This window comes from Oryx dammah, unplaced genomic scaffold (assembly GCF_014754425.2).
Source record: "Oryx dammah isolate SB20612 unplaced genomic scaffold, SCBI_Odam_1.1 HiC_scaffold_10, whole genome shotgun sequence".
Classification (NCBI taxonomy): domain Eukaryota; kingdom Metazoa; phylum Chordata; class Mammalia; order Artiodactyla; family Bovidae; genus Oryx; species Oryx dammah.
In genome coordinates, this window is record NW_024070194.1 from 20,457,472 (window position 1) to 20,478,034 (window position 20,563).

Genomic DNA, 20,563 nt, shown 5'->3' on the forward strand with positions numbered 1-20,563 from the left:
TAAGGGAAAACAGGAATGGCCGGGGAGACAATCCCTTCATTGAAACATTTCAGAGCAACCTGGCCACTTCCCAGAACCCCTTAACAAATTCAGAACTAGACTCCTCAAGCAAGAATCATCTTTACTGCAACTGTGATTTCCCACTGTGACTGTAGCCATTCTTGGACTCTCAAGGGCCTGAAGCACTTGTGGCTAAGGGGAGGGACTGGCTCTCAGTAAGAACTGGTTATTCCTTTGGAACAGTCAGCAGCAGGTAGTCCTGTGGATAGAAGCAGGGAGATGTGTCCCTTCAGTCCACACCACACACAAAGCCAGCCCTCCCCAAGGCTGCTCCTGCCACGCCTGAGAGGGACTGTATGCCCTGAGGACATGCCTTCACCTGGTGGCCAGAGGGCACAGTCAGGAACTGACTGGCCAGGGGAATAGAGTGGAGGGGGAGGAGGGTCTCGGGAATGTTTGTGAGTGAAGGGGCAGACCAGTCTTTGGGGCTTGTCCTGAAAGCCTGCGTATCAAGGTGACTCTCATATTTTTGTAGCATTGGGGTTTGTCTTGCTTGGGTCACCCTGAGGTGGATTGGAGCCTTTCACTTGTTCCTACCCACAATGCTCAAACCTCTGCCAGACCTGACCATGTTGCTGGAATCCATCCATTCCTGCACCCTTTCCCCCCACAAGAATAGGAGCTCCTGAAGGTTTAGGCCCTGGGTCTAACTCATCTGTATCTCAGCATCACTCAGCACAGGGCCAGGCACAGGGCAGCCAGTCACATTTACTGCCTGAATTAATGAGTGAGTGATGAGGGCAGCCATGGAAGGACGCACAGGTTGTGCACTGTCCAACTCTAGGTGGTGTCATTCATGTACACTAGGGTATAGGTGCTAGAGCTGCACACGATGCCATCAACTTGACAGTGTGGGAGAGTCTAGAAGTGAATTAATGAGTGAGCCACTGAGCCCACCCACACGTTCTCCCCTTGCCTCTCGGTTGTTGTTATGGTTCTTTAGTTGCTAAGTCATGTCCAGCTGTTTGCAACTCCATGGAATATAGCCCTGTCCATGGGATTTTCCAGGCAAAAATACTGGAATGGGCTGCCATTTCCTTCTCCAAGGGATCTTCGTGACCCAAGGATCAAACCTGCATCTCCTGCACTGGCAGGCAGATTCTTCACCACTAAGCCACTAGGAAGTCCCCCTGCCCCTATAGGTCTGGTTATGTGGTAGCTGCAGGGGCTATGCCCTGATTATTCTTCCGGGTTCTGGCCCCAACAGCCAGGATCTGTGGCATCATTTTTGAGCAGGTGGGCCCCTATGTTACCTCTAGTAGCCCCTCCAGCCCTGACCTGTTAGGGTCACCTGGAGCTGACCCTTCCCAAATAGGGCCACCCTGGGTTGAATCTAGGGCGGAGTCTGAGGTTGGGGGTGGGGAGCAGCACAGGCGAGGAGCTGGGGTTTTGTGATAGGAACTGCTGCTGTCCCCTCCTGCCTCCTTCTGCTCAGTAACTTCTGGTCCTTGAAAGCAGATTCCTAGTGTTTCCTGAATGTCAGGACTGGGAACTGGAGTGCTGGGTCCAGGACTGGGCATAACTGGTGGTCCTGCAGCTCGAACTGTATGCCTGGGGTGATGGGTCACGTTCTGTCAAATGTCGGCCTCAGTGGTTGCTCTTGTCTGTGAGGGGAGCCCTCACTTCTGGCCCAGGAGGAGAACTATCTTTCTCTCCATTACACAGAGACAACAGGCTGAGAGACTCTAGTGGCTTGCCTGAGGTTGTACAGCCAGGAGGTTCTGTGATTCTCTTTCTGCCTTGTACCCAACATCCCTTCCTGTGCTGCTGTTTAAGGCAGGAACAGAGAAATGAAGGGCATCTCTAAGCTCTGTCCTTTCCTATCAGCCTTTTCTCAGGTTCACCTGCAGAGGGAAGGGCAGAGGGCCGAAGGGGCGAGGCGACTCTGGGGGCAGATTCAGAGCTGGCAAATGCTGATGGAACCACCTCCATGGTTCCTCTGCTGGTTTCCCCTACCCTCTGGTCTCTGGCAGCATCTCCCCTTCCTGGCATTCAGATAGCAGGTGCAAGAGGCAGCAGCCCTGTGTTGGGGGGTCAGGATACCCAATTCTAGCATGGTGGGTGGTCCAGGTTAAGGGTACAGGCTTTGAAGTCAGATGAACCCCAGTTGGAATCTTAGCTCTGCTGCCCTGGGCAAGTTTCTTTACCTTTCTTTTGTAAAATGGGAGAAGTAATAGCGTCAACTTGATGGAGCTAATTGTGAAGATCACCTGTGTAAGGCCTAGAAGCTCTTGGAGAGCCAGGGGTGTGGCTCCTGGAGGGATTCATGGAGAATCCCACTCCCAGAGCTTCAGCTTCCTCATCTGTAAATGGGGCAGCTCACCCAGTATGGCTGTGAACAGACAGTGAGATGAGGAAGGTCAAGGGAGCGCCACCTTTGCTGGAGCCTCAGCGTCTCCCTCCGCAGGATGGGGACAAGCACCTGTAGGACCCCATGGCTCCTGTAGCTCTGACCTCCCATGTGGGCCCCGGGAAGCTCCTTTTCCCATCATTTACCTCGGAGGGCTCCATTCGCGCCTGGTCAAAGGAGATGCCCTTGATGTTGGGCAGCAGGAGGCCTTGTTCTCTGAGCAGGTCTGCAAGAGGGGAGGGCGGGGGAGCTCAATGTGCTGTGGGCAGGTGTCTGTGGGGCTGGGTGTGTCCTCCTCTCTGCTCTCCCAGATAAAGTTGCATCCTTGACCACCTGGGGGCTTCCCTGGGGGCTCAGATGGTAAAGAAACTGCCTGCAATGCGGGAGACCTGGGTTTGATCCCTGGGTCAGGAAGACCCCTTGGAGAAGGGCATGGCACCCCACTCCAGTATTCCTCCTGGAGAATTCCACGGACAGAGGAGTCTGGCAGGCTACAGTCCACGGGGTCGCAAAGAGTCGGACACAACTAACACTTGCCCACCTGGTCTCTGGCTGCCTTGTTGGACTGTCTGTAACTACCATCCTCCACCTCCAGTTGGTTCCCCTTCTTGAAAATGAATTGGCTCACTTCATGCCCAGAACCTTCCCTGACTACCATGGGCCGCAGAACAGATGGTAAACCCTTCAGCCTGCTTGAGCCCCGCTCTGCTTCTCTGGCTTTACGCTGAAGTCCTAACTTGAGTCCTGGAGTTGGAGCACAGAGGAAAGCTCATGTCAGGGAAACAGGAGCCAGGGTTCTGGGCTCAGATCTGCTGGAGACTTGCAGAGTGCCCTTGGGTAACCCCATGGGGGACATCTCTGGGCCTCTCTGAAAGAGGAGGAAGCGGAACCAGGTGATTTCTCAGAGGTGAGTGAGGTCTGAACCATTTATCCTACATCTATTAATACTTTCTGAGGGTCTCCTGGGTGGGAGGCCCTGGACAAGGTGTAGGAACACAAAAAACAAAGAGCAGGGGTCCCTGCCCTCCGGCAGCTCACTCTCTGGCTGGCTCATAGGCAATGGCTAAATAATCACGTGGGTAGACAGGTGATGGGCAGCAGGTGTTGGGTAGACAGTGATGGGTAGACAGACCGCATCAGGGGAGGTAGAAGGAGAGGGCAGCCGTGAGTGCCACGGGGCAGAAGGGCCTGACTGCGTCCTGCATTTCTGGAAGACTCGCCACACCCCTCCATCTTCCCCGGACCACTTCCTGCTGCCTGCACTCTGTTGCCTCAGGGTCTGTTTCCCAGGAAACCCAAACTAAATCAAGGGTGTTTTGGGAAAGTTTGATTTTGTTGCTGTTATCTAAGATGGAGGTGATGTCTCAAAAAGTTCAGCTTTCTGGCGTCTCTCAAAGATAAAACATGTCTTCCCTGCTCTCATTTGAGCTGAGTGCTCATGCGTGCTCAGTTGCTCAGTCGTGTCTGACTCTGGGACCCCCTGGACTGCAGCCCACCAGGCTCCTCTGTCCTGGAATTCTCCAGGCAGGAATATTAGAGTGGGTTGCCATGTCCTCCTCCAGAAGATCTTCCTGACCCAGGGGTCAAACCCAAGTCTCTTCTGTCCCCTGCATTGGCAGGCGGGTTCTTTTACCACTGAGCCACCTGGGAAGCCCCAGCTGAGTGCTAGCTGCCCACTAAAGGCGGGACGTGTTCTCCGTAGGCCCGATCTGGGCTGCTTCCTTTGGGTTACCTACCTGGCCCCTACAGGTGTAGGAACACTGAGCTGTGGGCTCCACCACCTCTGAGGGCCTCTTCTTTTCTTACTTTCCATCATGTTACCCCCACCTCCCTATGAAGCCCTTCCTCGCCCCACTCTGAGCTCTTGTTATCACTAGTGGCCTGAGCAAAGAACAGGAGGGCACAGGTGGCCCCTCTCCCACCCCCATCTGCCACCCCCCACCCCCTAGACTTCAGGGTCTCTGCAGTTCTCAAGCGTGGAAGCCAGCTGTCTGCGTGGGGCTGTGGGCATGGCTGATGGGGCTTCCAGCCGCGTGGTATGCCGGCCTGAGTAGGAACACGGTGGCGCTCACTGTTGTGATGGGGCAGGACCCTCCAGTTCAGAAGCTCGAAGAGAAAGGCCTCCAGACGTTCTTTCTACAAGGAATGAAAGAGGAACAGGAAGGTCACTTGGGCTGGCCTGGCAGATTCCAGCCATGGGAATGGGGGGCTCCAGTGTCCAGGTGCACACAGGAGACCAGGAGTAGTCCTGGGACTCCACTATTAAAGGGCATTGGAGCCAGACGACCAGACTCGTGAAGGGACTGGGGAACACTGGGGGCCCTGAGAAAGGGTCGCCTCACTCCAGGTCACAGTAAGATTCTTTGTTTCTCTGCAGGGCAGTCCAGGAAACTGGTTGGGTGAGAGAAAACCCCAGGGCCAGAGCTGCAAGGGGACCAGCTTGTTAAGTGGATGAAAGAATGAAATGGACAAGTTGACATTCTGAGGGTTCTCCCCAACCCCGTGGGCAGGATGAGATCACCCAGAAAGTGAGTGAGGCTTCCCACCCCCACGACTTAGGGCCTTCTTTCAGGCCTGTGGGGGGGGTCCTTCAGAACCGTGAGAGGCCAAGGATAAGGAAAGAGACTCACCTGCTTTTCAAGGCCAGCGGGGTAAGGGCCCGGGATGACTGTAATGCTACCAGAGAAAAGAGATCACCCTTTTAGGTCATGGCAGTTGCTTGGGGTGGGAGAAGGGTGCACTGTTCAGTGACTTCACATCACAACACCCTCCCCTGCCCGCCCCTTTCCTTCCCACCTCCTCTCAACGGCTCCATTCAACTGACAGTGAGCTGGGAGCCTTGCACCCCGAAATCACACTCTCTCCTTCCACACTCCCTGTCAACCCCCTCATTTTTTCCTGAACATCCCACACAAAAATGTTTACCTGTTTGGAGTGAATTGGAGTTTTAATTCCTGATTTTTCAAGGAAAACACAGCATTTGAAAGGCGTTTCTACGAGGAGTGGAGATTATTAGGTCACAACAGGAGAGGAATTCATATTCTAGATGGAAGGATTTCCTGCACCCCCACCATACATTTGAAAAGACCCTGATGCTGGGAAAGATTGAAGGCGGGAGGAGAAGGGGACAACAGAGGATGAGATGGTTGGATGGCATCACTGACTCAAAGGACATGAGTTGAGTAAACTCTGGCAGTTGGTGATGGACAGGGAGGCCTGGTGTGCTGCAGTCCATGGGGTCGCAAAGAGTAGGATACGACTGAGTGACTGAACTGAACTGAACACATGACATTATCCAGGGCTGGCCCCCCTCACCTCATCTTCTCCCCAGCCCCAGCTGTTGGCTCCTGTGAGTTCAGACCACGAATGTGTGCGTGTTGCCATGGGAGAGAGCATGGGGCAGGGGGCGGTGCTGTGTTCTCCTGGAAGCCAGGGCTGGATACGAGGGGAGGGGAAAGCTCAGCTCAGTGGAGGGAAGGCCTTTTGCAATGAGCCATTTTGTGGTGGAATCACTAGCTGGAAGCCAGAGGACCCCTTGGTTTTGAGGGGGTTGTCCCTGGGCCTCCATAATTCACACGGTTACCTCCAAAACCAGAAACCAGAATTTTCACTGCCAGCCAGAGATGACTGATGTCTGGTCCAGGGAATCATGCCAGCTAAGTTCCCAGGATCCAGCTGCACACACCAGATGGTCCTAAGCTCACCTGTAGTGGAGCGGCCTTTCTGCCCCGCAGTTGTTGTTTAGTTGCTAAGTCATGTCCCACAGCGCCTTCCCAATTTCAGGGTCTGCAGAGTGGGAAGCAGGAACCCTAGCGGGGCTTGGGATAGAGGGGTTGAAACTTCGACAGAGCTGTCTTTCCCCAGCATTCCTCCCGGATCCAGCCCTCTCTAGCTTGGGTCACCTCTCTCTTGGGGAGCAGAGAGTACAAACACATTTAGCCCTCCATGAACTCTGTTTCTCTGTGTTTTCTCCTGGTTTTGTGGACAAGGCTTTCAATGCAACCATGTCCAGAAGAGAGAGTCAAGAGGGTATCAGAGGCAAAACTCTGTAGTTGCTGAAGAGATCTCTGGGGAGCACGGGGGCTGGACTTAGGGGAGCAGGTGTGAAAGTATTTTAATTTTCTCACAACAGGCATGGCTATGGAATGTTAGCAGATGTCATGGTGGTGAGGTTTGCCACTGCCCTCTGTCATGCTGCCTCAGTCAGCTGGCCCTAGAGGGGCTCTCAAGTGGTCCCCAGCTCCTTGGGGAATGAAGAACTTTGAGGCTTATTCACCCAGGAAACTGAGACGGGGGAGGTGTTGCTGGACCCCACCAGCACCAGGGAGCCCGGCTGGATGACGGAGGCTGTGTGGCCGTCAAGGTGGATGATGGGAGGGTCAGGGATGCTGATGGTCAGTCCCACGTTCCCTCTGGACTGATCAGAAGTCTAAATAAGGTGAAAGGAGAGAAGGTGCCGGCTGGGACATAAGACCGTGTTCCTTAGCCCCCAGGTGGGAAGGACAGGAATAAGGCCATCTTACGAGTCAGGGTGTCTGAATTTTCACTCTAGTTCTGTAGCAACTTGCTGTGTGACCTTGGGAAGGTCACTTACCCTCCTGAGCTCCTCTGACGTGAAATGTCATCCTCCTTTTTCTGGACATGCAAAGCAGATAAGAGTATAGATTTTGTAGCCAGAGTCTAGTTCTGCTACTTCTAAACTGTGTGGTCTGAGACAACTTTCTTAATTTCTCTGTGCCTCAATTTTCATGCTTGCATTGGGTTGGCCAAAAAGTTCATTTGGGTTTTTCCATAACAGCTTTTGGAATGAAGGAACTTTTTGGTGAACCCAATAAAATGGGGATAATAATCATACCTACCTCATCAGGTTGTTGTGGTGATTAAATGAGTAAATTAATGTAAAGTGCTTAGAAAGGAACTTTACATCGAGTAGCACTATTGTTATCTATTGTGTGTGTGTGTGTGTGTTAGTCGCTCAGTCGTGTCTGACTGTTGTGATCCCATGAACTCCTCTGTCCATGGGATTCTCCAGGCAAGGAAACTGAAGTGGGTTGCCATTCACTTCTCCAGGGTATCTTCCTGACCCAGGGATCAAACCCAGGTCTCCTGCATGGCAGGAAGATGCTTGACCATCTGAACCACCAAGGAAGCCCTTTCTGCTGTGGTTATTATCATTATTCTGTGTTCATCAGGTTCCCTGTTCTCAGAGCCTTTGGAGAGAGGATGCTGAGCATGGATCTTGGCGTCTGGGACCAGAACAAATCCTGGTTCTTCCTCTTATTGAGCAGTGTGAGTGTGGGCAAGGGAAGTCACTCTGCTCAGCCTCAGTTTGCACAAGTGTCGAGAGCGGGTGAGAGGGCAGGCTTTTCGAGGATTGTGCTGAAGTAGGTGGAGCGGTCTGGCGCACAGTCTGCTCACTGCTCTCTGCTGTGTGCTTGGGTATGCCTTAGCAGGGTTGGGGTTTTTTATTCAATAGTGAATCATGACAGCCACAGGGCCATGTCACCTGGGTGGCATAATGAGCTAAGTGAACTGTCCCTTTTAATCACTTGTGAAGAAGGTACAGTGATTTCCAGAGTACACAGTAGGAACATCTGGCCAAATGCAACGTGTCTGTGTGGCCCAATCCTGTCCTCTGTTCTAGAATCTTTCCTGAGATCCTGCCTGAGTTGCTGGGGGAGAAGCAGGCAATACTCCCACCTTGGGCTTAGGCTCCACCGTGCTCAGTGACAATAGCTGGATGAGGCTGGCGGCCTGGAGAACGGGCAAGATATGTGCTGGCCTTTAGAATCCTGCAGATCCTTTCTGAGCAGGTTCATGGGTTGGGAGGGGTGTCAGTGGGGTTCAGTGAGATGGAATTGTCCCCAGCTGAAGGTACCACCGACACACCACAGTCTCAGCACAGGAGGAGCCATTCATTTGGCTTCTCACCATGATTTACATGGAAAGGCTGACATTACTGTTTCAATGATTCCCTTCCCCACCTCCCACCCCCGGCCAATGTTTTATTGTGAAAGTTTTCTTTCTTTTAAAAAATAATAGTTATTATTTATTTGGCTATACCAGGTTTTAGTTGTGGCACACAGGATCTTTAGTTACGGTATGCAAACTCTTAGTTGAGGCATGAAGGATCTAGGTACCTGACCAGGTATCCAACCTGGGCCCTTTGCACTGGGAGCGTGGACTTCCAGCCGCTGGACCACCACCAAGTACCATGTGAAAATTTTCACACATGCAGCAAAGTTGAGAGAATTTTATAGAGAACATTTGAATACTTATTACCTAGATTCTTCTATTAACATTTTCCTGCACTTGCTTTATCATGTATTTATCTGTACTCTGTTGATTTTTGAAAATCATAAATCACCAGAGCAAACACTATAAAATGTATACAGTAAAAATTAAAAGTCCATCCGAACACTTTTCCCCCTTCTCCCCTAAATCCTATTCTCAAGGGTAACCGCTATTGATATTTTGGAGTATATCCTGACAGACTGTTTTCTACACACACATGGAATGAATAGATGGGAACATTCTAACCACATGGTCCTGCGCGTTGTTTATTCCTCTCAACATCAGTTCCTGTAGAGCAACCCCATTCTTTTAAACAGCTGCCTGGTATCCCACCATATACCACCATAACATGACTTATTTTTTTTTTACCAGTTCCTTATTGATGGGCTCCTAGTTTAACTTTATTTTTCACCCTGTAACAAGTGAAGCTGCAAAGATGACCCTTGCATATGTACCCACTGGTGTAAGAATTTCTGTGGACATGGATTCACAGGGTTCATATCTAGACTTAGAGCTGCCACCTGTGTGGAAAGGAGGGAGCAGCGTGCGGAAGCAGGAGTCTTGGCTCTAGCCCCGATCCTACCTGCTGGGTGACTTAGGAGGTCACGTTCCCTGTCTGGTCCTTGGTTTCCTCATGTAAAAAATGCAGCAATAACACTCGATTTCGTTCAGATATGGATCTTGGGATTCTGTATTTCAATATTTACTGAGCACTCGCTGTGTATAGAGTATACAGAGTGTTCACAGAGTATACTGTTCACAGTCCCCAGCCTCAAAATGAGGGAGACAGTGAACACACGACGCTAAGGAAATGAACACACAAATATATGTATGTGTGTTTATGTGTATATATTACATATGTACATATATATATATGACTTTGCACATATAACTTTACTCATACACATATACACAGTTTGATCTATATTTTGAAGAGAAAATAATAGAGAGACAGGGTAGAGAGAGAAAAAGCTCACTTTAGATATTTAGATGTGGTGGCCAGACGGTGGCTCTCTGAGGTGATGATATTTTGCACTAAGAACAACAGCGGAGGGAAGATTGTTCCAGGTAGGGACAGAGTGTGTGCAAAGGCCCTGAGGTGAGCACCGGTCTAGCCTGTGTGACTGGAGTCTAGTGGGTGGGCGGGGCTACAGAGGTGGGCGGGGCCAGGCCACACAAGGCTCCAGGGCTGCGGGGAGGAGACTGGATTTTATTCAGAATGTGACGGGGAGACGCAGGGGGCTGCTGAGCAGTGATCGATCTGGATTTCTCCCTCCTTTGACCCCCTTGTTGACCCTGGGAACTTGCTCTTCCTGTAGACTTGTGTGTGTGTGTGCCTCTTTGCTACCATTCAGGCCACTTCCTCAGAGATGTCTTTACTCACCTCAATGTCCAGGGCAGCCCTCTCACCTCCACCAGTCACTTGCTTATCCACTGCTCTGCTCATTATAAATAGATACGTTATTTTATTTATCTGACTGTTTTCTTGTTTAGTTTCTATTCCCCCAATAGACTTTGACCTCTTCAAGGGCAGAGACCCTGTGTGTACAGGGCATGGTACACAGTAGGCCTACAATACATATTTGCAGAATAAATGTTATGAAGAGAGGAAAAACAAAGGGGCCTGGGTGTTCAAGGAAGTCTTTCTAGAGGAGGCAACTTCAATACTGTGTTCTGAAGGATGAATAGGAGTTCTCCAGGTGAGGTCCAGAGAGAGGAAGTGACTTATCTGGACCCACCAGAAAGGTACTCTGCCAACTGGGCTTCAGTTTCTTCATGTGAAAAATAGAGCAATAAAGTAATGTACTCCTCTTCTTTAAGCACTCACCATGGGGTCCTGGGGGTTCACATGGATCTCCTTGCTGGTGTACAGGCAGGACAGGATGTCATTGTAGGTTTCCAGTGAAAAGACCAGGTCTGCCAGGCTGCCCTGGGCTAATTTTGGGAGGGGCTTGGAGGCCAGGTGGTCAGGCCTTGGGACTCTCTGGCCTGGACCGCAGGGGGTCACAAGCTTCAGAAAAATGAAGAAGGAAGGAGAAATTCAGTGAGTACAACTTCCCCGGCCAAAAACTGGCTATAGTTAACATGTGGAGGATTCACTATGTGCCAGACACAGTGCTGAACACTTACAGGCACATTTCAAGCTCACAATAGCACTGGGTGGTGGAAACCATTTGATAGGTAAGGAAACGAGGCCCAGAGGGCTGAAGTGACTTTTTAAGATCCCACCTGTGGTAAGAGGTGGAGCGGGGTTTTGAACCCATGAGCTTTGCCTCCTTGCTTATCGCTCAAGTAACTCCAATCCTTTCTCTGTGACTTTGTTAACAGCGCCTCCTTTCTAATCACTCACATTCTCCTGTCCTCCTGACCCACCTGCTCCTCATTCTTCTCCGTGTCCATCCTCCCCCAGACCCGTGGATGTCCCCAGAGGGTCTGCCCTGACCAGGGGCTGGCTCACCTGGACTTTCATCAGGATGGCCTCTTCCGTGAATTCTGTGGTGGTGACATAGTACTGGAAGTCTTCTGGGCCCGAGCTGGCTGGGGCTGCAACGAGGAAATGGAGGCTGGGCCTCAGCCTCTCCAGGGGGGATGGATGGAAGGGTGTGGGGATGCTTCGAAGCAGTAGAAATTCCTTTTCCTTCTCTGCTTAGCTTTATGTTCATTGTGGGATGGCCTGAGCGTCTTGTAACAATGAACATTTAATGAGCCATAACTCTGTGCCAGGTTATATGTGTTATCACAATGGTCCATTCTGTGAGGTTGTGGTTAATTCCATTTCACAGATTGGGAAACCGAGGCTCAGAGTGGGAAATGAGTTATCAAGGTGATAAGACATAATAATGCCCCTTCCCTCTATCCACAGGAAGTAGGATTTCCCCATGTGAAAGCTTTGTGTATTTCCCATCATATTCCCAGAGCCTAGATGAGTTCTTGGCATGCAGTTGAGGGACAGCAGATAAGCCCCACTTCCCCTTGGCAAGGAGCTACGAACGCAGAGTGATGTGTAACAGGTCTTCCAGCAGCGAGTTGAGCAGGGTTGTGGCAGTGGGGCACACCTGGAGCAAAGGCATGAGGGGGTCATCACTGAGGTTGGGGTGAGGTCAAGAGGCTGACCTAGGAGTCATACCCCTCTTTCAGGGGGCAGGGACAACGAGCAACTTACTATCTTCTGCAGGAGGAAGGGCAATGCCTCGTCCAGGACATCTGTCACCAACTGCAGAGCTTCGTTCACCAGGAGGGGATTCATCCTAGGGGCGTGGAGAGCAGATGGGGTCTCAGACACCCTGGAAGGGGAAACTGAAGCCAGAGCGGGTAGTCCAGACAGAGTGGAGGAGACCCCAGCGGGTCTGTGTAACAAGGAGGCTCAGGATGGCTGCTTCCTTCCCAGCCTGGTGTCCCTCTTCTCACCTCTCCTCTCTTTCTTCACTTTCCTTTTCTGTTTTCTCCCCTTCTTGCCTTCTTGCTTTCTCTCTCCCAGACTTTGTCCTCCTCAACTTTATTTCTTCGTGAGTCTCCCTCTGCCTCTGTTGCTTTATTTCTCTCTCTGATAAAGTTCTCTGGGATTTTCAAAGAGGGAGAGATCACAGCTGGCAGTTGTGGTCAATGGAAGGCTTCCTGGAGGAGGTGGCTTTTGTGTTAGGTATATTAAGAGTCATAGGTAGGGGACTTCCTTGGTGGCCCGGTGGTTGAGAATCCACTTTCCAAGGCAGGGGACCTGGGTTTGATTCCTGATTAGGGAACTAGGATCCCACATGCCACTGGGCAACTAAGCCCATGCTCTCTAGAGCCTGCGTACTGCAACTAAGACTCGACACAGCCAAAAATACATACATACATACATAGTTTTTAAAAAAGAATCACAGGCAGTGGCCACTTTATGTGGAATGTTCTGTGCTCAGCAGCTCACATAGGTTAGCTCATCTCTCCCTGACAACCACCCTGGGCGACCAGGGTTCTCTGAGTGATACTGTTTATTGGCGAGAAAACTGAGGCTCCTGGAAGTCAAATAGCTTGGCCAGGGCTCCCAGTGTTAGGAAGCAGCTGAGCCAAGATTTGACCTGCATGGATGCACACTTTGACCATAACAGTCAACATGGGGGCAGGAGATGCTGATGGACGGTGTGCACAGCTGGTGGCCTTGGAGCTGACCCTGTCCCTGACAACCTGGGCTGGGGAGAGGCAGCCCTAGCCTGGAGTCTCAGTGGAGGGCTGAGCACAGGAAGGGGGTAGGTACTCACTGCTCCAGAACCTCGATGCTCAAGTACCCTGGTGGGGTGTGGCACTCCTCAAAGGCCACATGGGTCTTGTTCCCCGTCTGCTCCAGCCGAGCCCCGATGCGGATGTTCTTGATGACTCTGAGCCGCAGGATCCTGTAGGCACAGCATGTCTGGGCAGGCTCCAAGTCGCAGCCCAAGACAGAGTCCAGAACTCACCGGCAGGTGGGGCCCTGCCATTGTCTGGAGGGCTCAAGTGAAAAACTAGGAGATGGCATTAAAAATACGGAATTCCAACTTTGGAAAAGCCTAAAAGATCTGGCAGCTCTGGGTCAGCGTCCTCACAGGGTGGCTGATGTGAGCTGGACGTGGGCCACGTGTGCTTCAGTTTAATACAGTCCCCACCAGGCCAAGGGTCAAGTGCATTTTTACTGTGCCTCATTATAAGGGTGATGATATTTTTCTCAGAGATCTATTTACTTTTCAACTAGAAAGGGAATCTAAATGAAAAAATGCCATATTTTACAAAAATAATTTTGTTTATTGGTGAGATTGGATGTTCCTAAGGGCAACACAAGGAGATTTCCTATTTTATGTGCCAAGGCTGCCCATATCGCTCCCTCTGTTGTCTGCTGTGTTTACAACCCCAGGATGGCGTATCCTCCACCGCTTAGTGCGTGGTCTGAGCTCTCAGACTGGCAGTGAACTCTCACAACAGGCAAGGGCAGCAGAGGACTTGATCATAACTCTCTGTGGATGAGCCAAGAGGATGGATGGCCTTGCTCAAGCCGAGTTCCAGTGTGCTGGGCCTCAGGGTGAGCTTGAACCAGACCCTCCTTGGATCATCCCGTGAAAGCATCCGCCTTTTACTCCAGATGACACGTGTCCCTTGACATGGAAGTCAGAGGGTTTATCTCAGCCTCTGCTGCAGATTCACTGCGTGAGTCACTATGTAGGCGGGTCCCTCTCCTACAGTTTTTCCATCAGAAAAAAATGACTTTGGGGAATTCCCTGGTGGTCCAGTGGTTAAGAATCTGCCTTCCAATGCAGGGGACGTGGGTTCAGTCCCTGGTGAGCGACCTCAGATCCCACATGCCACGGGGCAACTAAGACTGCCTGCTGCAACTACCAGCCCTTGCGCCACAACTCGAGAAGCCTGGGCACCGCAGTGAAGATCCCACGTGCAGGAATGAAGACCTGATGCAGCCAAATAAACAAATATTTAGAAAAAAGGAAAAATGACTTTGAAACATGCCCAAGTTTCAAGGATTACTGTGATCCTTACGGTGACACAGGCAGCAGGCTTTGGCTAGTCTTGCACGGCTGCCTGGAACCGAGAGAGGTGGGGAGAAAGCACACACCCACCCAGCGCACGCACCCACCTCTGGAGTGAGAGGTACAGTTTGCTTCTCAACGTGACCTGCAGCAGGCTGTCACTCAGGACTTGCCAGGTGACCTCGGGTCCTTCGGAATCTTCTATGACCAACCTGTGAGCAGTGTGCGTGGGGACGTTTTTGTGTTGCCTGGTAAGCCCCCTGTGACTCTGTGGAGTGTGTGTTTCTGTATTGGCTAGAATAGGGGCAGACACCGGGAAAGGGGGAGCAGCTTTGGGACAACCCCTTCCATGACCCTCAGGTCCTCCTTGGTGGCTCAGACAGTAAAGAATCGCCTGAAATGCAGGAGACCTGGGTTCCATCCCCGGGTCGAGAAGATCCCCTAGAAAAGGGAATGGCAACCCACCCCAGTATTCTTGCCTGGAGAATCCCATGGCCAGAGGAGCCTGGTGGGCTATAGTCTATGGGGTTGCAAGGAGTCGGACATGACTGAGCAACTAATACTTTCACTTTTCACTACCATGACCTCCGGCCTGGCTACAGAACAGTGGGCTCTCGTTGCAGCCTCTAAGCCTTGAAGACTTGGGCAAGTCCCTTCCTTTCTCTGGGTGTCAGTGCCACCCTGCACAAAATGAGAATACAGTAGAGGAGCTATCTGTGCCCATCTAACAGGTCTGAATTCAGATAAAAGCATTCTGCAAAAAAAGACGACAGCAAGCAGAAGTCAGAGAAAGCAAGATGGCTGGTGATCCCACTGCCTTCTGCCCAGGGACCACCTGCCCAGCTGAGCATCCAGGAGTCAGGACATGAGCCTTCTGCTCCCTGTGGTGGCCTCAGGTCCCTGCATCTCTCTGAGCTCAGAGGAACTCAGAATTCTTTTTAAATATTAGATATAAGGTGGTGTCTCATCTGATGCTGACTGGAGGGGCAGCAACAAGTTCCAGTGCTGGAGGAAGACCTGGGTGGGTCAGACTCCCCAAGGGCTATATGCCTGCTTCCAGCGTGGAAACTTCCAAAGAGCTTGAAGTATGACTTGGACCTTGTGTGTTTTTTCCTATGGCCTTTCCAAGCCTGTGCTAAGCTGGTGGGCAGATGTGGTGCCAATGCATGGGCAGGGGTGAGTGGTGGCCAGACCTACCACTCACTGGGGCAAGTATGGGCCCAGCACCCCCTCCAGGCCTCTCTGGGAAGCACCCCCACTCTCCCTAGTGCTCTTACTTTTCATGCCATTACACCCCCATCAGAAAACTTCTGGACTCTCATTGCAGGGCCTCTCTGGCTCTCCCCGCTCACACTGAGAGGTGGATTTGGAGGCATACCTGTGACTACTGAGGTTGACCTTGGAGGAACCCATGCCCCAACCTACATAAGCAGCATTCATTTATGCTGGTAGTTATTTTACCAGAAGTTGTGACTAGGGACTGACTTAGGAACTAAGGACCCTACATCCATGACTGTCATTGGGGGGGATCAGGCCAGGTGGGCCAGATCTTGGTTATGGAGAGAATTTCTATTATGGGTTGAACTGTGTCTGTTTACCCCCAGTTCATATATTATTGAGTTCCTAACCCCCAATACCTTATAATGTGAACTGATTTAGAAATAGGGTTGTTGCAGATAGAGTTAAGATGAGGTCATACTGGAGTAGGGTGGGGCTCTTGTCTAATGTGACTGGGGTTCTTGTCAAAAGGGAGAATTTGGACACAGACATAGACACACACCCGGGGAGATTGCCAAGTGAAGATGAAGGCAGAGATCAGGTGATGATTCTACAAGCCAAGGGAAACGAAAGATTGCCAGCAAGTCTCCAGAAGCTAGGGGAGAGATATGGAAGATGCCTGATTTCAGGCTTCCAGTCTCCCGAATTTCTGTTGTTTAAGTGACTCAGTTTGTTGGACTCTGTCACAGAAGTCCCAGCAAACTAATACAATCAGAAAACCTGGGCTTTTATTAAAACCCTCCAGATTTATTAAAAAACAAAAACAAAAACACTATGCAAGTTTGCAATACCCAGGGGTAGGCTGAATGTGGAGGGTTCGAGGGCTGCCCGGCTAAGATCCCTGGTTGTGATTCTACCTTGTTCCCTGGAGGATTTTAAGTGGCTTTGAGAGGTGTGCTTAGTTGCTCAGTCATGTCTGACTCTTCTTCAGCGATCAATGCAAAGAAATAGAGGAAAACAACAGATTGGGAAAGACTAGAGATCTCTTCAAGAAAATTAGAGATACCAAGGGAACATTTCAACAAAGATGGGCCCGATAAAGGACAGAAATGGTATGGACCTAACAGAAGCAGAAGATATTAAGAAGAGGTGGCAAGAATACATGGAAGAACTGTACAAAAAAGATCTTCATGACCCAGATAGTCATGATGATGTGATCACTAATCTAGAGCCAGACATCTTGGAATGTGAAGTCAAGTGGGCCTTAGAAAGCATCACTACGAACAAAGCTAGTGGAGGCGATGGAATTCCAGTTGAGCTGTTTCAAATCCTGAAAGATGATGCTGTGAAAGTGCTGCACTCGATATGCCAGCAAATTTGGAAAACTCAGCAGTGGCCACAGGACTGGAAAAGGTCAGTTTTCATTCCAATTCCAAAGAAAGGCAAGGCCAAAGAATCCTCAAACTACTGAACAATTGCACTCATCTCACACGCTAGTAAAGTAATGCTCAAAATTCTCCAAGCCAGGCTTCAGCAATACGTGAACCGTGAACTCCCTGATGTTCAAGCTGGTTTTCGAAAAGGCAGAGGAACCAGAGATCAAATTGCCAACATCTGCTGGATCATGGAAAAAGCAAGAGAGTTCCAGAAAAACATCTATTTCTGCTTTGTTGACTATGCCAAAGCCTTTGACTGTGTGGATCACAATAAACTGGAAAATTCTTCAAGAGATGGGAATACCAGACCACCTGACCTGCCTCTTGAGAAATCTGTATGCAGGTCAGGAAGCAACAGTTAGAACTGGACATGGAACAACAGACTGGTTCCAGATAGGAAAAGGAGTATGTCAAGGCTGTATATTGTTACCCTGCTTATTTAACTTATATGCAGAGCACATCATGAGAAACGCTGGGCTGGAAGAAGCACAAGCTGGAATCAAGATTGCCAGGAGAAATATCAATCACCTCAGATATGCAGATGACACCACCCTTATGGCAGAAAGTGAAGAGGAGCTAAAAAGCCTCTCAATGAAAGTGAAAGAGGAGAGCGAAAAAGTTGGCCTAAAGCTCAACATTTAGAAAACGAAGATCATGGCATCTGGTCCCATCACTTCATGGGAAATAGATGGGGAAACAGTGGAAACAGTGTCAGACTTTATTTTTTTGGCTCCCAAATCACTGCAGATGGTGACTGCAGCCATGAAATTAAAAGACGCTTACTCCTTGGAAGAAAAGTTATGACCAACCTAGATAGCATATTCAAAAGCAGAGACATTACTTTGCCGACTAAGGTCCGTCTAGTCAAGGCTATGGTTTTTCCAGTAGTCATGTATGGATGGGAGAGTTGGACTGTGAAGAAGGCTGGGCGCCGAAGAATAGATGCTTTTGAACTGTGGTGTTGGAGAAGACTGTTGAGAGTCCCTTGGATTGCAAGGAGATCCAACCAGTCCATTCTGAAGGAGATCAGCCCTGGGATTTCTTTGGAGGGAATAATGCTGAAGTTGAAACTCCAGTACTTTGGCCACCTCATGAGAAGAGTTGACTCATTGGAAAAGACTCTGATGCTGGGAGGGATTGGGGGCAGGAGGAGAAGGGGACGACAGAGGATGAGATGGCTGGATGGCATCACGGACTCGATGGACGTGAGTCTGAGTGAACTCTGGGAGATGGTGATGAACAGGGAGGCCTGGCGTGCTGCGATTCATGGGGTCACAAATAGTCGGACACGACTGAGCGACTGAACTGAACTGAACTGAGACTGTAGCCCACTAGGCTCCTCTGTCCATGGGGATTCTCCAGGCAAGAATATGAGAGTGGGTTGCCAAGACCTTCTCCAGGGAATCTTCCCAACCCAGCGATTGAACCCAGGTCTCCTGCATTGCAGGTGGATTCTTTACCATCTGAGCCTCCAGGGAAGCTTCCTTTTGAGAGGTTTAGGGACAACAAAAATGCACTTGCTGAGGGCTTTCCAGATGGAGAAAAGCTCCAAAGACACTGGGGCTCCCACCGCCCACCCAGTGTCCCACTTGACAGAGGAGAACTGAGCCTGAGCAGGGAGAAAAGCCAGAAGGAACTCACCTCCCCAGCTGGAGCAGCTCCCTCAGCGGTGAGTGGCCCTTCCCGAGAGCAGACCCCTGACCAGTGGCAGGTCCATCCCACTGCTCTTCTTGGAGAGGCTTTTTCTTACGAAGGGCATGTGGTCTAAGATGGCAATGGCTTCACCTGCGGCCCCCCTCACAGGGATCCTGGTCACACGGTCCAAGACGCGGTGTTTAAAGAACAGGCTGAAATGTCTGAGGACAAGACGCTCCTCAGGGCGGGGCTCACCCTTCATTCAGTCATTCAACAGCTGCCCACCAGCACCTGCCCTGGGCCAGCGATTTAGTCATTTAGCAGCAAGTACTTATGAAGCGCTTACTCTCTTCTGGGCTCAGGGACCAGGAGCCCCGTGGCTTGTGCTCCCAAGGTGGTTACACTGTAGGGGTGGGGGCAGTGAAAGGCAACAGCTGAGCCCTTAGATAAGCAAGCAAAGCAATTTTTGGAAAATAAAATGGAGTTGAGTTGGGGCATGATGGGGGGAAGTTAGTTTTAGATACGATGGTCCGGGAGAGCCTGTTTGAGGGGGGAGGCATTTGAGCTGAGACCTGAATGAAGTGGAGAAATCCACTATTGCAAGATATTGGGAGAGAGCAAAGTAGACAGAGGCAACAGACCATGCAAAGGCCCTGAGGTGGTGATGAGCCTGGTGGGTGTATGAAGCAGAAAGGTCAGTGAGCGTGGATCGTGCTGAATGGGGTAGGAGGTGAATGGGTAGGCAGGACCTCATAGCAGACTTAGGGAGACAGACAGACAGGATCACAAGTATAATATGCTTGGATAAGGCCATAGACAAGGCTTCATCAAAGGGCTGTGGGAACCCAGTGGAAGAAACCTGCTTCTTGGGACAGACACTGGGACTGTTAGGCCTTGGCCTTAAGGTACGAATCAGAATCCGTCGTGTTGGGGGATTGAGAACGGGTAAAGAACAGTGCAAGCAAAGGAAGGAGCCTGGGAAGTCTCCAAGGCCAGTCAGGGCAAGTGGTGGAAGAGGCTGGAGAGGCAGGGTCTTGGAAACCAGGATGAGGAGCGTGGAGGATCTCCTGAAGGCTGTGACTAGGGAGCCACAGCAAGTGTTAGAGCAGGGGATGCGGGGGTCAGCTCTGGGCAAAGGAGGGCAAATTCTGCTGCTGCTTGGTGGGGAGGCCAGAGGAGGAAAAGCCCTGAGCAGGGAGGTGGTGCCACTCCCCGCGCCCGCTGCCCCCTCCCCGCCCCCGCCGCCCCTCCCCGCTGCTCTTCCAAGAACTCCTGCCTCCCACCACCCACCCCTTAAAATTTACCTGTCTCCAGCTGATCCTTGCTGATGCGCATGAAGACGAAGTGCTGGGCTTCACCTTGGACCTGGGGCAGCAGCCCCCAGCAGAGCAGTGGCCCCCAGAACAGCAGCATCCTCATGCCCAGGACCTGGGGACACAGGGCTGGGAACCCCACCGGCCACCTCCATGGCCTCAGTGGGGACCCGCTGCCCAGAATCTCCCCGCTCTGCCTCTTCTACAGCCATCTCTCCAGCTTTCCTTCCTCGCTTCTTCCCCTTGCTCTAGAGCTACCAGTCCTTGAACACAACTGTGCCTCCCACCATCTCACGTCAGTGCTTTCCATTCCTTCTGCCTGAAATGTCCTTTTCCCTCAAATGGGCTGGCTTCCAATCTGGACTTTGCCACTTCCTGACTGTATGACCCTGAGCAGATTATTTGGCCTCTCTGTGCCTCAGTTTTCTCATCTATAAAATGGGAGACAGTCATAGATTATTGTGGGGAATGCACTCAGTAATATGTGCAAAGCACTTAGCAAGTAGTGTGCCCAATAGCTGTTAACGTGGCTATGTGATATTGTGAGACATTAAAAGAGGTAGTACTCCCGTTTAACCATGGAGGTTTCTGAATCTTGAGGAGAGGACATGGGGTAGGGGTTCTGGAAGAAGCACCACTGTGGCCAGGGTAGGCACTTGAGGGGCTTGAAGTCAGGGCTTTTTACCAACTAGTAGGAAGATATGTCAATATTTCAAACAGTACTTTCGTACTGGTTCCTGCCTGCTGAACCTCAGCCCTGCCCAGGCA

At 50.9% G+C, this 20,563-nt stretch overlaps 1 protein-coding gene across 1 annotated transcript; it reads right to left on the reverse strand.

The window, feature by feature from the left end:
* Window positions 1-226: 226 nt before the first annotated feature.
* On the reverse strand, window positions 227-19,895 carry LOC120869446. The gene is given in 18 exon segments (XM_040248764.1): window positions 227-259; window positions 2,557-2,636; window positions 4,483-4,546; window positions 5,041-5,086; window positions 5,336-5,403; window positions 6,687-6,839; window positions 8,111-8,164; window positions 10,533-10,715; window positions 11,163-11,248; window positions 11,697-11,760; window positions 11,868-11,952; window positions 12,943-13,074; window positions 14,301-14,405; window positions 18,489-18,522; window positions 18,525-18,703; window positions 18,829-18,885; window positions 19,124-19,196; window positions 19,787-19,895. Coding segments are annotated over 18 exon segments (1,605 nt in total).
* Between the last annotated feature and the right edge of the window lie 668 nt (window positions 19,896-20,563).